The 21,027-nt window shown below is 40.5% G+C and overlaps 1 protein-coding gene across 14 annotated transcripts in view; it reads right to left on the bottom strand.

Moving 5' to 3' along the window:
- Positions 1-21,027, bottom strand: part of SASH1 (SAM and SH3 domain containing 1) — a gene marked incomplete at its 5' end in the record, with an annotated part of 518,822 nt that overhangs the window by 88,184 nt on the left and 409,611 nt on the right. For 13 of the 14 annotated variants that reach the window (XM_080584011.1, XM_080584020.1, XM_080584019.1 and 10 more), the window contains one exon: positions 19,706-19,834. In XM_080584011.1, coding sequence (XP_080440137.1) covers positions 19,706-19,834 — 129 coding nt within the window. Of the gene's footprint in view, positions 1-9,117; positions 9,184-19,705; positions 19,835-21,027 lie in introns of those variants that run through there. The other variant, XM_080584018.1, reaches the window with a different exon arrangement.

The following is a 21,027-nucleotide window of genomic DNA, read 5'->3' as shown; positions in this document are numbered from 1 at the left end:
CAGCTGTGGTCTCCTAATGGACAACGAGGCTCCTCACTTCCTGCAAGAAGCTAGCTCAACGCAATACTGAGTGACGGTGCGGTAGGTTCATCCAGAGAACCTACATGGAAAAAAATTTACTCTTCATTATTTTCTTGTGCTCTTCCTGCAAATACCCTGAAAAAAAAAAAAACTCTCGAGGATTTACAAGACTAAACTGGAATCACTCACGCTATTGCATCAAAAAAAACAAAACATAGCTATTACCGGTGCCTATTCTGCCTCACACTGCACAAGCATATTAGCAACGTATCCTCCTACAGTGCCCACAGACAAAATGGAGAATCATTTGCTACAACTAAAGTAAGCACTTCCTCTAGAAGGAAAACAAAAACAATGACACCACACACACAAGAAACAAACCCAGCAATGGAAACTAAAAAGCATTCCCCTTACCTTCCGTGAATAGCATTCCTGAAACAATACAAGAGAAATGTAGAAATTAAGAGAGTCCCTCTTCCAGTTCTGTTACTGACACTTTCCAAATTATCGCAAGGAAGTCACATAAAACTCCTGTGCTTGTATGGGTTTGGAAAGAAGAACCCTTACCTACTGTACACTTCCCAGCTTTGCCAAAGTTGTGAAGCAGCCTGGAAAACCTCAGAAAAGAAACTGAGGAATACAAAAACTAGAACTACATCTCTTTCCCAATGTTCCTTCATATTTGCAACCAATGGCCATTAATGCGCGCCACCTCAACTCAGACACCTGGCTGGCTGAAGAGGGCCCTGCTACTGCAACCGCTCTCTTGTCCAAACGAGCCTTCAAAACCATCAGTGAGAGGATCCTCTGAGAAAGTAACCTCAAAACACCGTGACTCTCCCGTTCAGTCCCAGCAGACAAATCTCTAAATTCTTACATGGATGTGTACATGCTTGTGTACATTTATTACACAGATTAGATTTTACTTAGGCTTGATCACTAAAGGCAGCGGTAGCTTTCTCTAGTGGTCCAAGAAAGCAGAAAGACAACATAGGAGCAAGTTTACAAGAAGCCTGTGAGAGCAAGCTGACAAGCAGATGAAGTCTTGCTGAGCAAGTTAAATGGTTTGTCCTGTCTTATGCTCATTATGCTCAGGACTATTGTCAGGTTCGTCATTTTCAGAGTAAATAGCTGTTCTGAAAAAATAAATACAGGGAAAGAAAAACAAAACAGTCTAACTGCCTTTTTATGACAATCCAATTCCCTGAAAACTCATTCTTCTCAATTTGCCTTGCTTTATTAAAAGTGCGCATGCCAAGCTGAGATAACATCTCTTACTGTTATAATTTTGATCGACACAGCAATTCATGATTTGCTCTTTGGCAACTCCGGTGCAGTCTTTGGCTCTGATTCTGGATAAAAATGCATGAGCAGCTCTGCAGACTTCATGGACTGTGACTACATTTCCACCATTTGCATTAATAAAAAAAATTTACTCAACTTCATTTTCCTCCTTAAGCTTCCCCTGTGTTTTGAAAAAAACATTTAGCAATTGTGCTCTGAAAGCAGACTTTGAGGGGAATGTATCAGCAGTTAGCGTTGTGCCCCTAATTAAACCAGCATATTTATGTTCTCCATAAATTCTCTCGGAAGCCGCAATGTAATTGCTTCTATATGCCAATTTTCATAGGTTATGCAAATGTTTTCACATTATCAGCATTGCCTTACTGACTGCTGAAGATAAGGTCCTCATCTAGCAACGCAAAGGAGCCTTAAGCTTTCTCTGCCACGCATCAATAAGAAACAGGAGACATCCACTGAGAGCCTTCTGCTCCTCTAGAAAAATCTCTCCTAACTAAACAAGAGCATTACCATTTCCAGATTACTTAAAGGGACAACTAAGTTTTTTCTTCTTCTCCCCAACCCAGTATCCCTTAACCAGAATACCCTTAATTTTTGCCCTGACTCCTTCAAATACTGATTTATGTTCCTTGGGGGATTGTTCCTTTCTGCAGTTGGAGAGCCTTTCGCATGGCTGAATGAGTGTCCTGAAATTTTCATCAAGTTCAAAGAATGATTATTGCTATAATCACACCTACAAGCTTAATTTATTTTCTTGCTGTTTTGAAAAAAAATTATCTTGGCAAATGAAAATCCAACAATGGCTCACAGCCAACTGTCAAGGAAACACAGGAATGAAAAGCAACAGAACATCCTGTATGCCAAACGCCAGGAACACCAGTAGGTTGTGTTATTTCTCAGTGGCACCGTTTGTCATTAGTCAAATCTGGTCACTGTCCCACCGCAGGCTTTACCACATCCAACCAAGAGACTGGACTTTGTCCAGGGGTGAGGGATCAAACCCAAAGTTTTTCCAGCTCTGTGAAATGCATGGATGGAGATCACACATAACAATAACCTCTTAGCCTACACATTAATATCATGGCAAAATGAAAGAAAATCCTCACAATGTTGTAGATACAAAGTCTGTCCTCTTCATGACAGTCATAATCCACCACCTGAAAAACGTGTTTTCATAAAGAGAAGTCATAATGCTGGGAAAGGCCAGAACCTATTTTACCTGATGTGCCCTTATACTTCTAAAACAACTTTTTGAAGGCAAATCAAGTGAGCACTGCGGAAGTACCCTTTTCTGCATGGTTTTAAACTTTTTTTCATGAAGAACTGTATTTTCCACAGAAAATCAGGGGGGGGGAACACATGAAAGTAATTTCAGCAGGAGTGTAGGTACTATTTCATATTAATGAAAATCAGATCATAAAATAGCCTATGGACTAAGAAAGTGGCAGTCAAACACCTATATTAAAAACAATAGTGTTTTCTCCATCATAAGACAAGTTTCAGGATATTGTTTTAGAAACAATAAAAAATAAATCAGGATCTTAAAATGCAATTCCATAAAACAAGAGAATGTCCCATGATGGGAAACAACTTATATAAGTAACAATTTTATTTCACGAAGCAGTTATGTGATTCTACATCTATACAATATAGTTTGTCATTTGATCTTAAAGTTACCAGGCACAGGAGGAAAGCAAGAGTGTTTGGTTTGTGTGCGTCACATGAAAATTTAAAAATATTTTCAAAATAAAAGATGTTAACGTTACATAAAACTGAGAAAAAAAACACACTAATTTTATGGCTTGGTTCTGTTGAAAGGAAGTCTGGATGGCAGTCATGTCAAAACCTGAGTTGACCTCTCGTTTTCCTCTTTACTATAGCATGCAGTAAATAAGGTTGTCAGGGTTCAAGACCAAGTAATTCATTACTAAATTTATGGAAGGCTCCACTACAGAAATCAATAAATAGTGACTTAAGAAGGCAATATGAATAAAGCAACATCTTCATAATACTAACTATTATAGTGGCATAGGTAAATAGGTAACTCTATTTGAGAGGATGGCAAAGATTTTCTTTGCAGTAAGTATATTCCAAATCAATCCAAGGAATATAATTTGCATTGAATAAGTTATTCAGTATTTTGCAGATGACCTCAATGCTGAGACAGGTTATGTCCCATCTTTTTGCAAGGTCACATGTAAATACAGGGGGTTCTCTGGACCTGTTCCATGTCACTCTTACTTATAGACTGATCCTTTCCTGCAAGTCCACAATGGGATGTGCTTTTCAGAATGAGCTGAATATCTACATCAATAAAGAAATCCAAGAGAGCACGTAAATGTGGCTGCTCAGCGATAAGTTGCTACCCCAGCAACTTTGCCTTATTTTTGGCAAAACTAGTGCCATCTATACAAATACATACACACTCCAGATCAATAAATACATGCTTGATCTCTGCTGGTAGATCAAACAAGAAAGGTACAAAGAGACACTGTTGTCTAGTTCTATTATCAAGGAGCAAAGGGCTGGAAGGTACTGTCATTATTCATTACACAGACAAAAGGTTGTTTTCGTGTAAGGCTCCATTCTAGAAAAACAAACACGTCAATCCACCAACACTGCTAGGGAAATAACTGATGAAAAAGCAGATTATTCACTGGCCTAATTTCATAATAGGATGCTAGTCTGTAAAGAGAACTGAAAGGTACTGCATTCAAACAGAATTACGCGGTCAAAGAGATCTAGGGTGGGGAACATCTGGATAGCTAACAGGTTGGCAGAAATAGACATGGGGATTATCATGAATCATAACCACACAGGAGTGTAAGTGTCACGCTGTTGCATAAAGAACAACTGGTGTATTGCAAATATAAACACAACAGTGGCGTGCTACCAACCCTTCTGCTCCACTCAACCCTGCTAAGACATCAGGTGCAATCATGGTCTGTTTTTGGCACTGTTGTTCAAAAAACAGGGAGCAAATTGATCATAGTACAGAAAAAAAGCAGAGATATTTGTGAACGGTCAACCCTGGCGCAGGAAATTAGTGATGTTTAACCAGTGGGAGAGAAAAAGGAGGGGGAAGAGAACATAATGTCCTTCATATGTACGAAAAATTACTGTAAAGAGAAAGAAATGTTTTTTGTTTCATTGCAAGACAGCAAAAGGTAGAGAGAAGTCTGTGAGATACCAATAAAAATACTCAGTGGTAAGGACTGTACACACTAAAATAATTTGCCTAGGGAGACTGTGGAATTAACATGTTGGGATAGATTTACGAACAGGTCAGATCAACATCTGTCGGGAATAATAAGCATAGGTGAATCTGTCTTGGGGCAAAGGACGCACCTGGTGTTTTCTCAAAATTCTAAGATGAAGCTAAGTTGAATTCCACGCTGCGCAACACTATAAAACACAGAGACTGAGGGAGCAGAAAACAGGGTATATTTGGCAACTCATCTTCAACCACAACAACAAAAATTCAGATCTTGCTTTGCGTTTCACTTCTGGTTTACGCATTTCACACACAACTACAAAGAACTTCCACTCCTCCATTTGCAGTAAGAGACATCCCAGAGCAAGCATTTGCAACCTTAATCAGGTGTGGCTGAGATACAGACTGCTTATGGCAATGTCTAATTCAAAGCTGAAGGAAAGGAAGCTATATACAGCAGTTTAATTTCTCACTTATTTTGTACTTTAAGGGATGTTTTACATGTGCACCATCCTCAACTCATCAGTCGTCAGGGGTGTGTTTTACATAGATTTCTGAGCCTTTAGATTCCTTCTGTCGCTGTTTTGCAGAACTTGCGTAGCTGCTTTAACAAAGCTCCTGCTTTTCATGAGATAACAACCAACTTGGGGAGGTAGGTACAACAAGAATAAGGAATACAGAAGGGTAGAAGAAAAGTATGGTGCAGAAGGCACTCAAGGAAAGGAGAAAATTAAGCATGTGGAATGAAGTGAATGGAGAAAAGTGGCTGAAGGGACACTTCCACTCCAAGTACTGGAGAGAGAAAGGGTTGTGAAGCTTTGGAAAGAGGCACTGGACCACAGAATGGCTTGGGTTGGAAGGGACCTTAAAGATCACCTAGTTCTTACCTCCTTGCCACGTGCAGGGATGCCACCAACTGGATTGGGTTGCCCAAAGCCCCATCCAGACCACCCTTGAACATCTCCTGGTGTGGGGCATCCACAGCTGCTGAGCTGCTACGGGAAGGGATTGAAGAGGAAGGTGTGGGGAACTACTACGAAGAAAAGCCTTGAGAAGATAGATGGTGTCAGGGAAGGAGAGTTATTATGAAAAAGTCATTTAAGACAAGATTAAAAAAATATATTAATAAAATAAAGGAATTCTTAGTATAAGATGGTTTCTTTCACACCCCTGCTATAGTTACCAAACTCCACAAAAGCTGGAGATATGGACAGTGAGTAGGAATAGGTTCCTTGAAAACTTCTGGTAGGGCACTTTAATAAGAAAAGCTGTTAAAACTACATGAAATCCTCATCAGTTGCAGCTGCTCTCAAGAAGCCTCAATTTGATTTTTCCTTCTGCTGTTCATATGGCTGAAAGACCAATTTATGTAAGATATCTTTTTAGCTTTCCAAATCTCCTCTGGTGTTTCTATTAGCTGTTAAGCAAAATGTGTCATTTCCCTCAGCCTAAAGAGGTGAGCCATGACAGAACTCATCTTGTTATCCTTCCACTTGGATTACAAATAATGCACCATTCTGTGAGCTATGGGGTGAGTACTTCTGTGTTAAAAACGTTACATTACCTATAGCATTGCCACAATAGAATACGTGCTGTTATACAAAATGAATTACATGAACATTATCACCAAAATTTTAGGTTTCACTCATTGGACAAGGTTTTGCTCCTCGCAAGTAAATGAAGTTGGTAACTTTCAAGGTGCCCCTCAAGTAACAGTGATCAACCAGAATGAATTGCATTAGCATTAAGAAGCAGAATGGCCTGGTCTTGTATATAATTAAATTCAGATTTTTAAAGGAAAGGCCTCAGGTTTTAGAAAACTGCTGGAACTTCATAAAGAAAATTTGATACTCCTGTCTTCAAGACTGCTTGACTTACATGAAGGTATAAAAAAGACTGTGCTCATAAAATGGTAAGGGGAAAAAGGGTGTTAAAAAAACAAAACACCACATCCTAAAGATCACCAAAAATAAATACTAAATCAAGAATGCTAATTTTTAAGGGTATTCATAAGCTTACATGTAAAGAGTTTGAAAAATGCTTTAATTATCTCTAATGAAAGTTTACATACTTGAAGCAGAGTTCAAGAGCTACTACTACACTACTAGAAATATCCTTTCAAAGGATATCTACAATTATCTCAAAGACAATGATAAAGCATTCTTCAGTGAGAAGAGGACCCCAAGATTCAGAGAAGTGTTAAAGAAGACATTTATGTCAAAGGCTGAAAGGAAACACAGCAGATAACTTGCCATAAGCAAAATTACTCAGAGAGCCAACTAATATGTCTTGCCCTAACTGTATGCCTTTTATTGTCATGAGAGTTATTCAGTAGTGGCCCTTTTTGATAGAAATCTGAGTAATTCCAGGTAGAAGAATCTCAATGTCACCACTAGTAAGCAGAGAAGATCAATTGTGTTTGCACTATTTAGAGAAAACAATAACTATTTCCTGTTCCATTTAGCATGGACATAAAAGAAAACACAAAGGATGTTTCCTACTATACTTTGCTATGTTTCCCATGAAAGTGACTTTTGGCAAAATGCCTCTCTCCTTAAACTTCATTATGGACCTTATATTTTTAGTATCACCCACTCAGCTAAAATGCCTTCCTGCTTTCTTCTGCCATGGCTGCCTGAACATTTTTATTTTTGTAATTTTTAAGAGTAGGAGAAATACACTAAAGATACAAACCCTAGAAAGAGAGATGTCCTGCCACTTCTCCAAATGAAGCTATAATACAATAAATCTCTTTTGTATTAGGGGATCTTCTTATGTTTTCACAGAACTCCTCCAGTTTATTCTTACAAGTCAATAGTTTTAAGTCCTCCTCTCATTTTGTGAAGCTGGACTAAGACAGGGCTAACCTCAACTTTCATTTTCTAAGGACTTTCAAGTGTCTTTCAAACAGTCTATGAAGAAACAGTTCAACCTTTCCATGCCTCTATTTTCAAACCCTTTATTTTCTCTTTTCTCATTTACTTCATTTTGAAGCTTGCAAAGCTTCAGAGCAACCTACTGTAGTGGAAATCATAGCCTTGACCGTGGCTCACAGTTGCAGTAGCTGTAAGAAAAAGATCAAAACTGTTATTAAAAACCTCCTCCCTTGACCTCATGACTCAACAAATTGACCCTAAAATATATGTATATATAAAAGCCATTGGTCAAAGGGTCTGAAAATTCCTAAAGTTGTGCTACACTGCACCATTTTTTCAGTTATTACTTTTTGTAATACTTTAAACCATGTTATATCATTATAGCATCCTGATCAACACAGCCAGTATAGGTCACACACTAGTAAAAATAGCTTGGGGCTTTGTGGCAGTTTTTTTCTCTGGTAGCCTTAAGGGTGAATCACCTACTTTTCTCTATCCTAGCCCAATTTTCTACTGACCTACTCGTTGTACCTTCTAGCATTTCACTCCTCAGCCTTGGGAACAATCAATGACCAAACTCCCTTCTTTCCTCTTCTTCCTCCTGACAAACTCAGTGAGAGGTCCCAGCTTATGGGGCACCTGCTCCAGACTCGCTTGGAGTCCTTATTCTGCTCTCACATGTCCCAAAGCCAAGGCTCCTTCCTTCAGCACTCATCACCTCCTGCCATGCCTGAACAGTCTAAGTATCCCAACAAAACTTACAACGGTGGCAAAATGCAGGAAGCTCCAAAGAGCATATCTAATGGCAAAAAAATTATCTTCATCTTTCCAACCTTCCAACCTCCTTTACTCCCTTTGGGCCAAAAACTCAGTGAAAAATACATGGCTACTTCACCTCTGTATTTACCTTAGCCGAACTGTAACACACTGAAAATTTATTTATTGTTTTTTCTACACGTTTTCAACAATCTTCCATGTATAACTGCCCCGTTATTCAGTCATGGAAAGCTTCCTTAGATATTTGATATTTCCATGTTACCAAAGGCAGATGTAAAATTTGACACGTATCATGGTGTTTTTCCATTTCCATTGCTTAAAGGAATTCTGAAGAAGATTAACATTAACATTTCTTAGGAAATTAGGATGACTTCTACAAAACAAATGAATAGTTCAAGAGCAAACGTGTAAATTTACATATACCACCTGCAATTTAAAAGCCACAACAAAATTAATCCAGTAGCGCTGAACCTATCTCAGTTCAACAGAGGAAAAAACAACAAAGTTATCAAGCCCCCTGAAATGTTCATCCAAGGCAGCATAAAGGTAAGTTCTAGTCTTGCCATTAATTTGGGAGGCTACTCATAAACAAAGAGATCAAAGGAAGATAATTGACCTGCTAATGTCTATCTTACAAACAAAAAGTTATCCAAACTACTTATGGAGTTAAAAACAGCAGTAAAGAAAAACAAACTTGAATTTTGCTAGAGGGTCAGCAACTTGGCTCCTTTATATAGTATCAATCTGAAGTGAAGCATTTGAAACAATAAAAATAAAAAAGGAGCCAAAACCCATTAGTCTGAGATTCATCTTCCTACTCCATTGCTAATAATGCTGTTCAGCCCTGTTTAAAGTATTTAAATTTTTTCAAACTGCAAGTGAAGAAGGTAAAATAAGATTTAGAAGCTTTGTGGAGAAGATGCCTACCTGGAAGATGAGACACTGGTATTCCAATTGCTGCTGCAGGAACTGTTTATGTATGCGAATTGTGCTGATCAACAGATAATGTTAAGACGACTATGGAATATTAAAAGCACTCCAAGATAGGAGATAAGAGTTCAAGTTTCCTCAAGCAGAGGAGAGAACTGAACTTTGGGTTTCTACCCCGCTGGATCAAACCACCACCTCCTACTATTTGCAAACCAAGCCCCTTCTTTCTCATACTTTCCCACAGGTGTTCAAAATGAATATTTAACTTGGGTCTTACTGAAACAGCATGTTTTTCAGCCATCGCTGTTTGCTAACTTTCCAGTGAAACCAATGCATTTCTGAAGAGATGAAAATCCACTCTATAGTGAAGTAATAGAGCTCTCTACTTCTGCGTATCAGCATTATCCCCTCCATACATAAATGACGTAAAGCAGCCGCAGAACTGTAGGAGTGGCAGTGAGCTATTGACTAATAGAGCTAGACTCTTCACCAGACCTCCGTACTTAAGAAGAAAACAATGAAGTTGTCTGAAAGATGTGAGATCAAGAATACTTCAGTGGTCTTACTCTTAAGATACCTCTGACTTAAAGAAAAGTGAGATAGCGGGCTGGACTTTAGCCTTGAGCCGCAGGCCACCTAGCTTGTTCATCACCCTGGCCATGCACTATGTAATTAGCTCTTGTGGCCAGTATTTGTTTACAGCTACTCTGGGGGTACACCCAGACTAACACCATTACTTGTTAAATCCTTCTGAATTTACACAAATTTTGTGCTAATCTACTGCAAACTCATGGTCACAGACAAAACATTACAGAATTACAAAGGTAAATCTCCCTGAGCAACAAAATCTCAGGGAGGAAAGGCCTAAACAGGGATAATGATACTCAAGTTACCAACCTCAAAGGATACAACAAAGGGTAATTAACGTTTTTAAAGTGCTTTGAGGGTGGAAAGCGCTATACAAAGGAGAAATTAAACTATCTGGTGAGCAACTGTGTAGGCTAGCAACTGAAGGCTCCAATTATGTAGATCACCACATGAATGTAATAAAGCAATTCCGATGACCAACTTCCTTCGTACATCTCATTGGCATCCCTTCCAGCAATTCCCCCAAGCTGTGAAACTTTAAAAGCGATCTTCTGTGTCAAAACAGACTTGAACTATTGGCTTAATCTTTGCTGCGAGACTAGAAGAGGAGAGGCCTGAACACGTCTGGAGGTGGCCCAAGACAGACAGCTGACTGAAGCCTGAAATATGCCACTTGGAGGTGGGCTTCTTTCAAATATTGTTTATCTTCTTAGCTTTTCTTGAAAGAAGCTTCCAAATTCTGATTTTCTTTTGCTACCTTTTTATCTTCCTAATTTATCTGGATAGCTTGAAAAGCTTGTCTGTTTTCCACAGTTATATCCACTGATTTAATAAGTCATTATTCCTACAAACACTGCCTTCTTTGCATCCTTACATGAGCTGAGGTACACGACTACATTGCCATCATTTTCACACGGAAGCTAAATCTAATGATTACGACTACAGTCTTATCGGGAACTTCAACAGCAACAGGCAAGAGACACAGATGTAAATGAAAATTACCACTGTGTGTTTCGTAAGAACCTTATGCATTCCAAATTTTGCTAATCATTTCAAGTCTTTCTTCTTTAATTAGTTTCTAATCCGTGACTGATTTTGTTTATCATGCCCAGCAACACAAGAAATTCATCCTTTTGATAAGGTACTGAAATTTAATCCTGCTGTAATATGTATTACCCATTCATATTCATATGTATACAAAAACAGGTTTACTACCTTCAATTACTATTGATTAGCTATTACTTAATTTTCTTGAACATCCAAAAAAGACTTAAGAGTCAAGGAAAATCTGGATTCAGATATCCCAAACTATTTTGTTTCATTTTGCAAGACAGCTGTAATTTAAACTGGGGGGAGCACTGAAATAAGTCAAGAGGGATATGGCAGACAGGAGTCAGAAAGAGGGATTTCCATCTGATACCCATTCCTTTTATTATTTTGTGGAAAACAGATTGATCAATCACTAAAGAAATCACATCTCTTCAAACTGCTTGCACTCTCCTTCAAACACAAAATTCACAGACCGTCCTGTTTGAAACGGAATATTTCTCTGCATGCTTCAGGCAATACTGCTGAAACAGGAAACCTACACAACACTGGAAAAAGATAAAGCATGGAGAGATCAAAGGGGGGTAGCTGTGCAGTGCCAGAACCTACATCACGAAGATCAGGGCCAGGCTGGCAAAAAAAAAAAAAAAAAAAAGGGGGGAGGGGTGGTTGGGTAGGAATAAACCTTTTGAGTTTGCAGAAGGAAGCCTGCCTTCCTCTGGGCATCTTTGCTGGAGGAGTGTCCTTCTGCTGTGGAGAAGCAGATGTTCCAAAGCACATCCAGATGTGCACGAATACTCGTGATGCATTTCTCATTCCCCTCAAAACACGCTCTTGATTTATTCCTGATTAAGACCTGCCTGTTTTCTCTGACAACCTGCAAGGCTGTTACATTTCTTACAAGTGCAGTTTTTTTTGGATACCTCAATAACTTCAAGACTTCTGTCTTGAGCAACATCCTCATTATTCCTTGAGATCCAGCGGTGGTGTTCCTCTACCTAAAGACGCAGGAGAAGTGGAAGCTAGCGCAACAGTACTTCGACTCCTGAAGCTGCTGTCAGCCATCTTCAGCACATGTAGATGAACTGGTTGGAGGATGGAAGGAAAGGAACACAGAGCTGCCTGGGAAGTCAGAACTAATCTACTTAAGGACAAAGAAGAGTCCTGGGCAACCTGATCTAGTGGGTAGACATTGCACCTTCTGGGTTCATTCTTCTGATGGTTTAGCTGCTATCATTTATTTGATACTCTTCTGATACAGTACCAATTTTCTCCTTAACAGTCACTACTGAATCCAATAGAATTATCAAAAAAGTTACCCAAAGTCACCTATTTTGAATGCAGGACTGGAAAAATCTTAAGAGGTTAGCCGTGTGCATTTTAGAGCAACGCTGGCTGCCACTTAATTTTTCTTCACACAAGTCTCACCAGTGTTTTTAGCTAGCTATCAGCATTGTCCCAGGGTTTGCTAAAACACAATAAACAACTGTCTGCTAAACAAACTCCGGACTGCCTGGCAACTTTAGAAAAGCTGTTAAGTGTGTTCACAATATCCTGGATCTTCACTCCCCGAAACTTAATGGTCTGCCAGCACATACTACTGTCTTTCCCAGAGTAACGTCACTCAGGTATTTGGAATCCTTCTATTAGTGCATGGACTGCACACCACAAAAACCATTTACCATGCTTTGGGTTTTTATTCTGAGAGATGTATTTTCTTATATGACAATTTAATTTGTTTTCTTTCATTTTTTAATAATCTTATCCCTTGCAATAAAATTTACCTCATGGTCCAGGCAGCACGACACTGTACACTTCCACATTGGTTGTCATCTTTTAAATTCAGAGCGGAGAAAAGAAAAAGAAAATACACAAAGGGAGCTGAAGTTAGTCAACCGATTCCTCCTCCTACACTCCCGAAGTCTTCAGGCTCCAATGAGATCAAATCACAGAGTTAATACAAATCTAGTCTGTCAGTTCCGGCAGACAAGCACTGCTACTAGCATAAAAGAAAAGCACAGCAAGAATATGTTCAATTGATCTTAGGTTCAAATTAAAAGTCCTGCTAAATATAAAGGGACAAGAAAATCACTACAGATGAGGATGCAAGATTGAGAATAGCTAGAAAAATATTTATAACTCTAAAGGCAAATTATTCCTCTCTAAAGTTAGCAGTCAGACTACCCAAAATGAGTTACTTTTTCTACTTAGGACATTTTTTATTTATAACAGCATTACCAATTCTGAAAAAAAAAAAACAAAACAAAACAAAAAAAACAATCACCTTCAATAACTTGCTCTTCCCAGAACACTGACATTGCCAAAAATACAAACATTCCGAAGACTAGAAGTGTTGAAGTGAAGATCCTGCTCCAAAAAGCATGGATCCTCTGAATGCATTAAAGAAAGATAAGGTCACCCAAACCACCATAACAATCCGCTGAGTCTCCAGCCTACAAACTTTGGCTATAAATAGACAGATTTTGCTTAAGGGATTATTCATAAATGGGCTTCCAACAAAAATAGTGTTGAGACTGCAGGAGATCATTAGCTTACAGAAAGTAGAGAGATTTTTACTAAGTCTGCTAGTACTAAGTAGACTAAGGGCTGCTTAGAAATGCATTCACTTCACTGTGTTTGGAACAAGCCTTGCTTTATTTTCATTCTTAATGCTAGCTCTGTATTTAAATGCCTTTGCTGTCTTGGTGTGTGATACATGAGACACTAAAAATAGCGTGTCTGTTCCAGAATTTCCATTGTGTCTACCTTTGAAAAGCTCCATTAATGATGAAAAAATTATTATGAATTCAGTTTATGTAGATAAACCCTAAAATATTGAGAGACTGAGACTGCAGACACAGAAATCTCCATTATTTATTTCCTATATATGTAAATCTACTTTATGCACCTCATATTTAGGAAAAAAGAGACTTATTTTTTTCCTTCCGGTGTAGTTTGAAATGCTTAAAAGTCCACATCTTTTACTGCTGCTTTTTCTTTCATGTGTCTGACTGATAAGGCCTGGAAACCCTCCAAAATTCAAGAAGTCTTATCTGCGTGTTCTCCAGTTCTTCTTTTGTGTGTGTGTGTGTGCGCGCGCGTGCTGAAGATACCTTTCTAATCCAATTCAGATGTTGTTTGTATTTTGGAGAGCCTCTTGCAGCCAGCATGACAAAACAAAACAGTGGGATTCTGTTCCTGCAAGGTAGAGGTGTCCTCTCAGGACAAAGGTAAAAGCACACAATATTGCATTTGCAAAGCAGAGCTGATCATTTCATGGCAGGGAAAAAGGAACCTATTCAAGGACCCGGCGATTTTAATGTCTGTAAAACACAAAGAATACGGGAAGTGGCTAGAGCCAGCTCTAGTGCAGACACAGGCAGACTCCACAAAGATATTCAGGACTGCAACTTAACTGGCTAACTCCCATGGAGACTTCTTAAATCCACATCAATCACTGACTGGGAAACAGTTTGGGGTATTTCAGTCTCCTTCAGCGAAGGCTGGCTGAGTTTCTCTGCTGGTCTTATGATATCACCCACCAGTAGTACAGTATCAGCCAAATGCACCTCTAAAAAGGCTAAAGATTAATTACTCTGTCACTCTAATTACTAATTACTCTATTTGTGCCACTTTACGTCCACTCTGCCTTGCTGGACGCATTTGTACATGATGATGATATCTAGACTATCAAACCTATGTGTCATCAAACAACCGATCGCTGAGCATCTTTCAAAGCCATGCACAAAGACACGAGCTACATGCTTGCACGCGTGGGCAGCAAGACAAGAATCGTATGTTGGTTTTGTGTTCATTTCTATTTTCTGACTTCATATATATGCAGATTCATAAAGCCAGCTACTGTAAAACCACAAGGGCCTAGGGAAGTTGATTTGTCAGATACATGCACTGTACTTTACGTCATGTATGCAGAGAGATTCTGAACACTTCCCTTTTTGTGCAAGGGAATTAATTAAATCCATGCAGGAAGGAAAAAAAAAAGAAAAAAAGAGGTAAATAGTGTGCCTTGTCACTTTCCAGTGACATTCATTTTAAATTTAAGCAATTTACAAATCAAAAGATTAGTGCAATTTCTCAGTGCCACAGTCGTAGCTGTCAGAACCCATCAGGAAGCCTCAAGCTGCTCTTTGACTTCAGGATCACCAGCTACAATGCAGAGCTTGGCAGCAGCAGTTAGCTGGCCGCTGTCAGTGATGGATGAGACAACAGAATGCAGTTTGCTCTTTCACAGCTACATCAATACTGTCCTGCCTTGCTGACAGGCAAGACGAACCTGCTTTTGACAGTGAGCCAAGCAGATATGATCCCAAAGACACAAAGGAAGCAGATATGAGGAGTAACAAGGAGCCATCCTCACCGAGTCACTTTTCTGGCCATAACCACCTTTTAGCAGATGTCCAGCTGAATTTTACCAGTGATACATCCATTACAGGCCTGAAAATCCACTCTGTCTACTCTGACTGCAGTTCCTCCTCAGCCAGAAACACATACGGTGCACAGGAATAGGCCAACTGCTAGGAAACGTGGGCAACTCCCATGCTGTTCACAAACATTAATGTCCAAACCCAAGCACATTCTCCATTACAAAAACAGAGGCAAAATTCCAAATGCAAAAAGCAGTTACCGTGGTTGGAGACAACGAACAATCTCTGACGGCACTAACATTTGGAAAAATAATCTGTGTTTAGCTCCATCTGCAGCTACTGTTTTGTTACAAGATATGCTGCTCTCCCAAACAATTTCACCAAGTGATATTTTTTAAAAATTCAACGAGAGCAGGATATCCAGACTGAAATGGCCATGGTCTGATAGGAAAGGTTGGGGAGGAGCTGATTAAAAAGTACAATATACAATCAAGATATCAACACTTGCTCCCAAACATTTTTAAAACATTTTCAAAGCGTACAGAAGCAGCAATAAACAGCTCATATTTCTGTCCTTTCAGTGGACGTGCTACAAAGGGCGATCGGGGCGAGCCAGTGCTGAATGCATGTTCTTGGCAAGACTTGGCAGCTCGGGCACTTCTTTGTTATTGCACTACTCCTCCTGACGCAGCCTCTCCGGGCAACTTTTGGAGGACACTTGGACCCCTGGGGTGATCCACTCTTTCTTTATCTGCAGAGCATTCAGTAAACGAAGCTCCAAACCTAACGCTGGCCTTTCACATTTTGCATTTAACACTCATCCTGCTTTAAAAATCTGAAGGTGAATCCCAACACCTATTGCCTTTCAAATTTTTTTTTGCACAGAGCATCCCGTAGCTTTGAGAGAGCTGTCAGAGACTCCCCACTCTCCTATTGCCTCTTTCATTCTCATCTCAGTGCAGGGCTTAGGCTTGCTCTATGGATTCCCCCTCTATGGATTCAGTAACCTTCACTTCAGCAAAACCCTGGAGATTAGCACTAGTACTACACACACAGCAGCTTCGTTTTACCCTAACACTTAGCTAAAGAGAGGGAGAAGATCATCAGTGGGGGGGAAAAGGAACGGAAGCGTTGCTCACCTGCAGCTCTGGCATGTCCCCACTGCTGGGAAGAAGCTAGCACCGTCCCTCCTCACCCCTGCTTCTGAGGGCAATGCATGGCAGAGCAAAGCCAGGCTAGACTAACAGCCCAGTAATACTGGTGCACAATAATTTTGTCATCACTTATATTTGCTACTGGGATATGCCATGAATCTGGCATTCCCCTCCAGCATTACTCCCCAGTCACAATTCCAAAATGTCTGCAAATACACTACCTTTCCTCAAGCTGCAGAGAGGAAAGACATCACACCAAACGAGTCACTGTCTTCTGTCTTTCACATCAGTACTTCTGAGGCCACTTCGGCAGCTCTTCTGTTAAAACCAAATCCTCCTTCTACAGCAGATGATAATCAGATATATTAATCTATCGCAGTGAAAATGCATGCTAGTCAAGGAGGCCATTCCCTGCCCACTGTGTACCTACTCAGCGAAGCATGCAGCAGAACGTCTATCTGACGTCCAGAAACCATATTATATACTGGTGATGGATGTAGCAAAAACTGAGCACTAATTTAAATTTCAGTTGCGTTATCATTGTGCTGACTTGAAAGTTCAAGAAGTCATCACTGGACTACCACAGCGAGCAATCCAAACATGGGAGCCACTGCAGTTACATCTCCGGGATGTCTTTTCATGCAGCCATTTTCTCTGACTACAGTTTCTCTTGAACAGGATGAGCTAGCGAACCACTCGCTGGTCTGTCTTGGGTTAGCTCGCATCTATTTAAACCAGCTTGAAGCTCTGCACCTTTGATGTGAGTTAATTAAACTCACATGGGTTTCCCCAGACTGGCTTCTGCAGCTTTGGAAGAGAAAGGAGCCAAATTAGGCCCATCTGTCCAAATGGAAGGGAGTCCTCTCCTGCCATATAGCGTACTCCATCACCCAGCACAGGAGCTGCCTTCCAAGAGCCTGAGTGCCAGGAAAGGCGGGTGTCGTGGCTGGCAACAGCCACCTAGCATACCAGGTACGCAGAGGCTTTCAGATCCACGCTTCTCTGCCACCAGCTGCTAGGCACAGAAGGCTCACGGGTCTGTCTAGAAAGGGATTTCCTGCAATCATCTTTTCTTTAACACTTAGCCTTAAGTAATCCACGTCATCAGGTACAGCTGCTAGAGAATGGGAGCAAACCACTCCTTGCTGCTAGTCAGTGCTAAGATCCAGGGAAACAAAGAACACACCACTACACATCTTCAGCTCCCACATTTCTCTTAAAGGGTTTGAACTTGTAGAGGAACTGCAGAACTGTTATCAGATAGCATACTGGCTCTACCACAGCACTGGGAGGTATTAACCGTACCTTGCTTTCCCGTACAAACAAGATGGGATATGAGATATACAGCTTGAGATTTCTAAATAAAAAGTACTATACTAAGTGACAGCAAACAATCCTCTTTTTAAAAGTATTATTTCATACCAGAAACTCCACAGAGTTTCAAAGCAAAACTGCTAGGAACAACTACAGTCAGCAGCTTCACAATTTACAAGCTCTGCAATAACTAGTAACTTTCCTTATGAGTTTCTGTATGTGATACAAAAAAATTACCACCACAGCAAAACCATGACCAAATATAACATAAAGAAGAATTCCTTCAGTAACCTGTTTTCTGTCAGACAAGATTTGTAGGAAATATCAACAAAACTGTAAGTAAAATGTATGATACAGTTGGGAAACATAAACTTAACATAAAAGACCTAACTAAGCATGCCCAAAAGCCTTCTTCTCTCTGACACAGATTATGAATGTTATGAAAAATGATGAAAAGGTTTAAAATGAAAAAAACAATCAGTAATGCCCATGTACAAAACAAACATGCATATATACACTAAGCAGTGATAAACACTTACTAACGTTACAGAACCGTAAGGAAATGGAAATCATCCAACAAGCGAAAACGTTTTTGTGTTAGGCCTCCTGAAAAGGTTCCTCCCCAGACCTAACAAAAATGAGTTACACAGGTGACCTGCACATACGTTAGTTTCAGCAAAAGTGGGACTCCCCAAGAAGTCTGCACCACTTAATGGGTAAAATCCTGGCAGGCTGGGCTTTAAGGGTCATGTAATGGTTAGCGTGCTGTACTTGAAGGCCAGTTATAAGCAGAGAACTGCAGGATCTATGGGCCTGTCCCATCAAATACCTGCAGAGGAAATAGATGGCACCATTATCCAGGTTGTGGATTTGAGTTACAGTCAATACACTTGAGGGCCGAGCTGCCATTCAAAGTGGCCTCACAGAAATCTCGAGAAACTCAACATGGACAAATACAAAGTCCTGCTCCTGAGAAGGAGTAAGCCCACGCACCAACACAGGCTGGGGACTGACTAGCTGGGTCACCCTGCTCTGCAGAAAAGGCCTGGGGAGTTCTGGGGCCACGAGCACACCTCCAGTTGTGCAGCCCTCAAGTGAGTGAGTCCAGAGGAGAGCTACCAAGTGCTCAGGGCTTTGAGCCCTTACCCTGCAAAAACAGGCCAAGAGGGCTGGTAAATTCAGCTTGGAGAAAAAAAGACAGTCATACACAGCTACCTGATGGTGGCTATGGGGAGGTTATCAAAAACATGGAGCCCAGTTCTTTGCAGTGGTGTGTAGTACAATAGGACAACAGGCCAAAAAAAAAAAAAGACATGGAAGGGTCTGTATTAGATTATCGGGGGGGAATATTTACTGTAAAGACAGGGAAGCAGAGGAACAGGTTGCCTAGACAGGCTGTGCAGTCTCTGTCCTTGATGGAGTCTCAAGACTCAACCGGATAAAGCCCTGAGCAACCTGTTTTGAAGTTTTGAATTAAGTGTCAACCCTGCTTTGAGCAGAAGGTTGGATTAAAGATCTCCTAAGGCCCCTTCCAGCCTGAACAACTGTGACTCAATGTCTCCCTACAGGTTCTGTGACATGCATTAATGGAAAAGGGTTCACAAAATTGGTGACTGCTTACATTTGAGAGCATGAAATTAATATTTGCACCTCAGAGTTTTAAGAAGCTGTACTTTCCCAGTTCGTACAGTGCAACAAACAGTTGTACAGTTGAAAAACAGCACACAATTTCATTATGCTCACACCAGGAGCATCTTGGAGCAAGGAAACAATGCTTTTGTCATACACCATCTTGCCTCCAACAGTTGAGGTTGGCAAGCAAATGCACATAAGCAAAAAATGCTCCAATCGAAAAACAACTAAGAAATGCAGTCTCAAGGCTTAATGAATCACAACAAATATCTAAAAAAATATAAAGCAGTTAATTTCCAAGTGCTTAATTGAGTAGGCCAAATTGTTTGTGTGTGTGAACGCAATCACATCTAGTCACTTCTCTGGGTAGGGATGTAACTCTCAAATCATCAGGATGAAACACTAACGATTCTCCTGGGTCACAAACAGCAATCACTTGTCAAAAAAGTCGTAACTTCTACGTACCACATCAAGGTCTTGTGAAACCCTCCGCTTGCGCAACTCTTCCATCCTCTCGCACACATCCGTGAAGCAGGTGTTGTAGTAGTCTGCATACTGCTGAGCAAGGTCATCAATGTTTCCCAGTGACCCATCCTATAGTAGAGACAAGGAAAAAAAAAAAAAAGAGAGGCTAGTCAGTGTTAAAATTCTAATTTAAAAGTGATAGCACAAGCCCGAGGTAGAGCCCCCCCCTCCCTGTAAGGCAGGCAGCGCACAACTTGTGGCTGTCCTTCCAATCCCCAGTCCCGAGCAAGAACACCTGGGAGCCACGTTATCACAGCAGCTCCTCAAGAACTGGTGGGTCCTTGCTAATCCCTGCACCGACAGAAGTGGCAGGGACAGCGATGCCGAGCAGTGGTGTCCCCAGGCACTATGTGCCTCGATTCCCTCCCACCCACATGCATTCATATTCCAAGTGGCTCTCCCGAGCCACTGCCCACTCGCCCCATAACCAGTCATCACATGTGTTTCACCGACCTTATTTACTGGGAGTAGCCCTGCTTTCCTTCACAATGACTAACAGCACTTTCAAACACTAAAACCTCTTGCTTATAAGCACCATCAGTCAGACTGCAAACAATTTCAGCCAAATGACTTTAACAGGCGAGTTTATACCACCCACAAAGACACTCTGCCAGTTGTTCTTTTAAGGTACTCTGGAGGCGGAAACAGGCTTCGCTCAGTCCCAAATGTCTGTTCTGCTAGGCAAGATTGCTACCCCATTAATAAAATGGCTACAGCCAGGAACCTGATCGTAATCATCTGTTAATTACAACTGAAATTCATACTTCTTGAGTGATGGCTAAATAAGAGTGGTGGGGGAAGGCTGGATGTTTTAAGTGGCATTAGAAATCTTTCTGAGCTTCAGGTATCTGTGTCAGAGAGGGCAGGGAGAGGGGGTGGACAAGGTGGATTACCAATGGGCACACAATTACATGGGTCCAAAAGATCAAATGGAGTCATTTTCTCCTTTTGCCTGATTTCTGTAAGTGCATATATGTTATTGCATATAGTCTACCTTTTGAAGAATGCCTACACAAAGTATGGCTGCTGAGAGCAGAACAAGGACACACTGCAGCGTTATTTCGTTGTTGCTATCTGTTAATAGATGCAACACAAACATAAAGTTGTCTTGAATATTAAGAAAAAATAAGCAACCGAGAAAACATTTAAAAAGAATTATGCTAATAGTACACCTAAGTTGCAATGCAAAGTGTTAACACATGAGCTAGAAGGAAATCTTTTAATTAGAAAGCACATCTTATTGAAGCTATTGCCATTTGAAA

The sequence above is a fragment of the Anser brachyrhynchus genome, assembly GCF_964034855.1.
Source record: "Anser brachyrhynchus genome assembly, chromosome: 3".
NCBI lineage: Eukaryota > Metazoa > Chordata > Aves > Anseriformes > Anatidae > Anser > Anser brachyrhynchus.
This window is presented reverse-complemented; position numbering and strand designations above follow the sequence as displayed.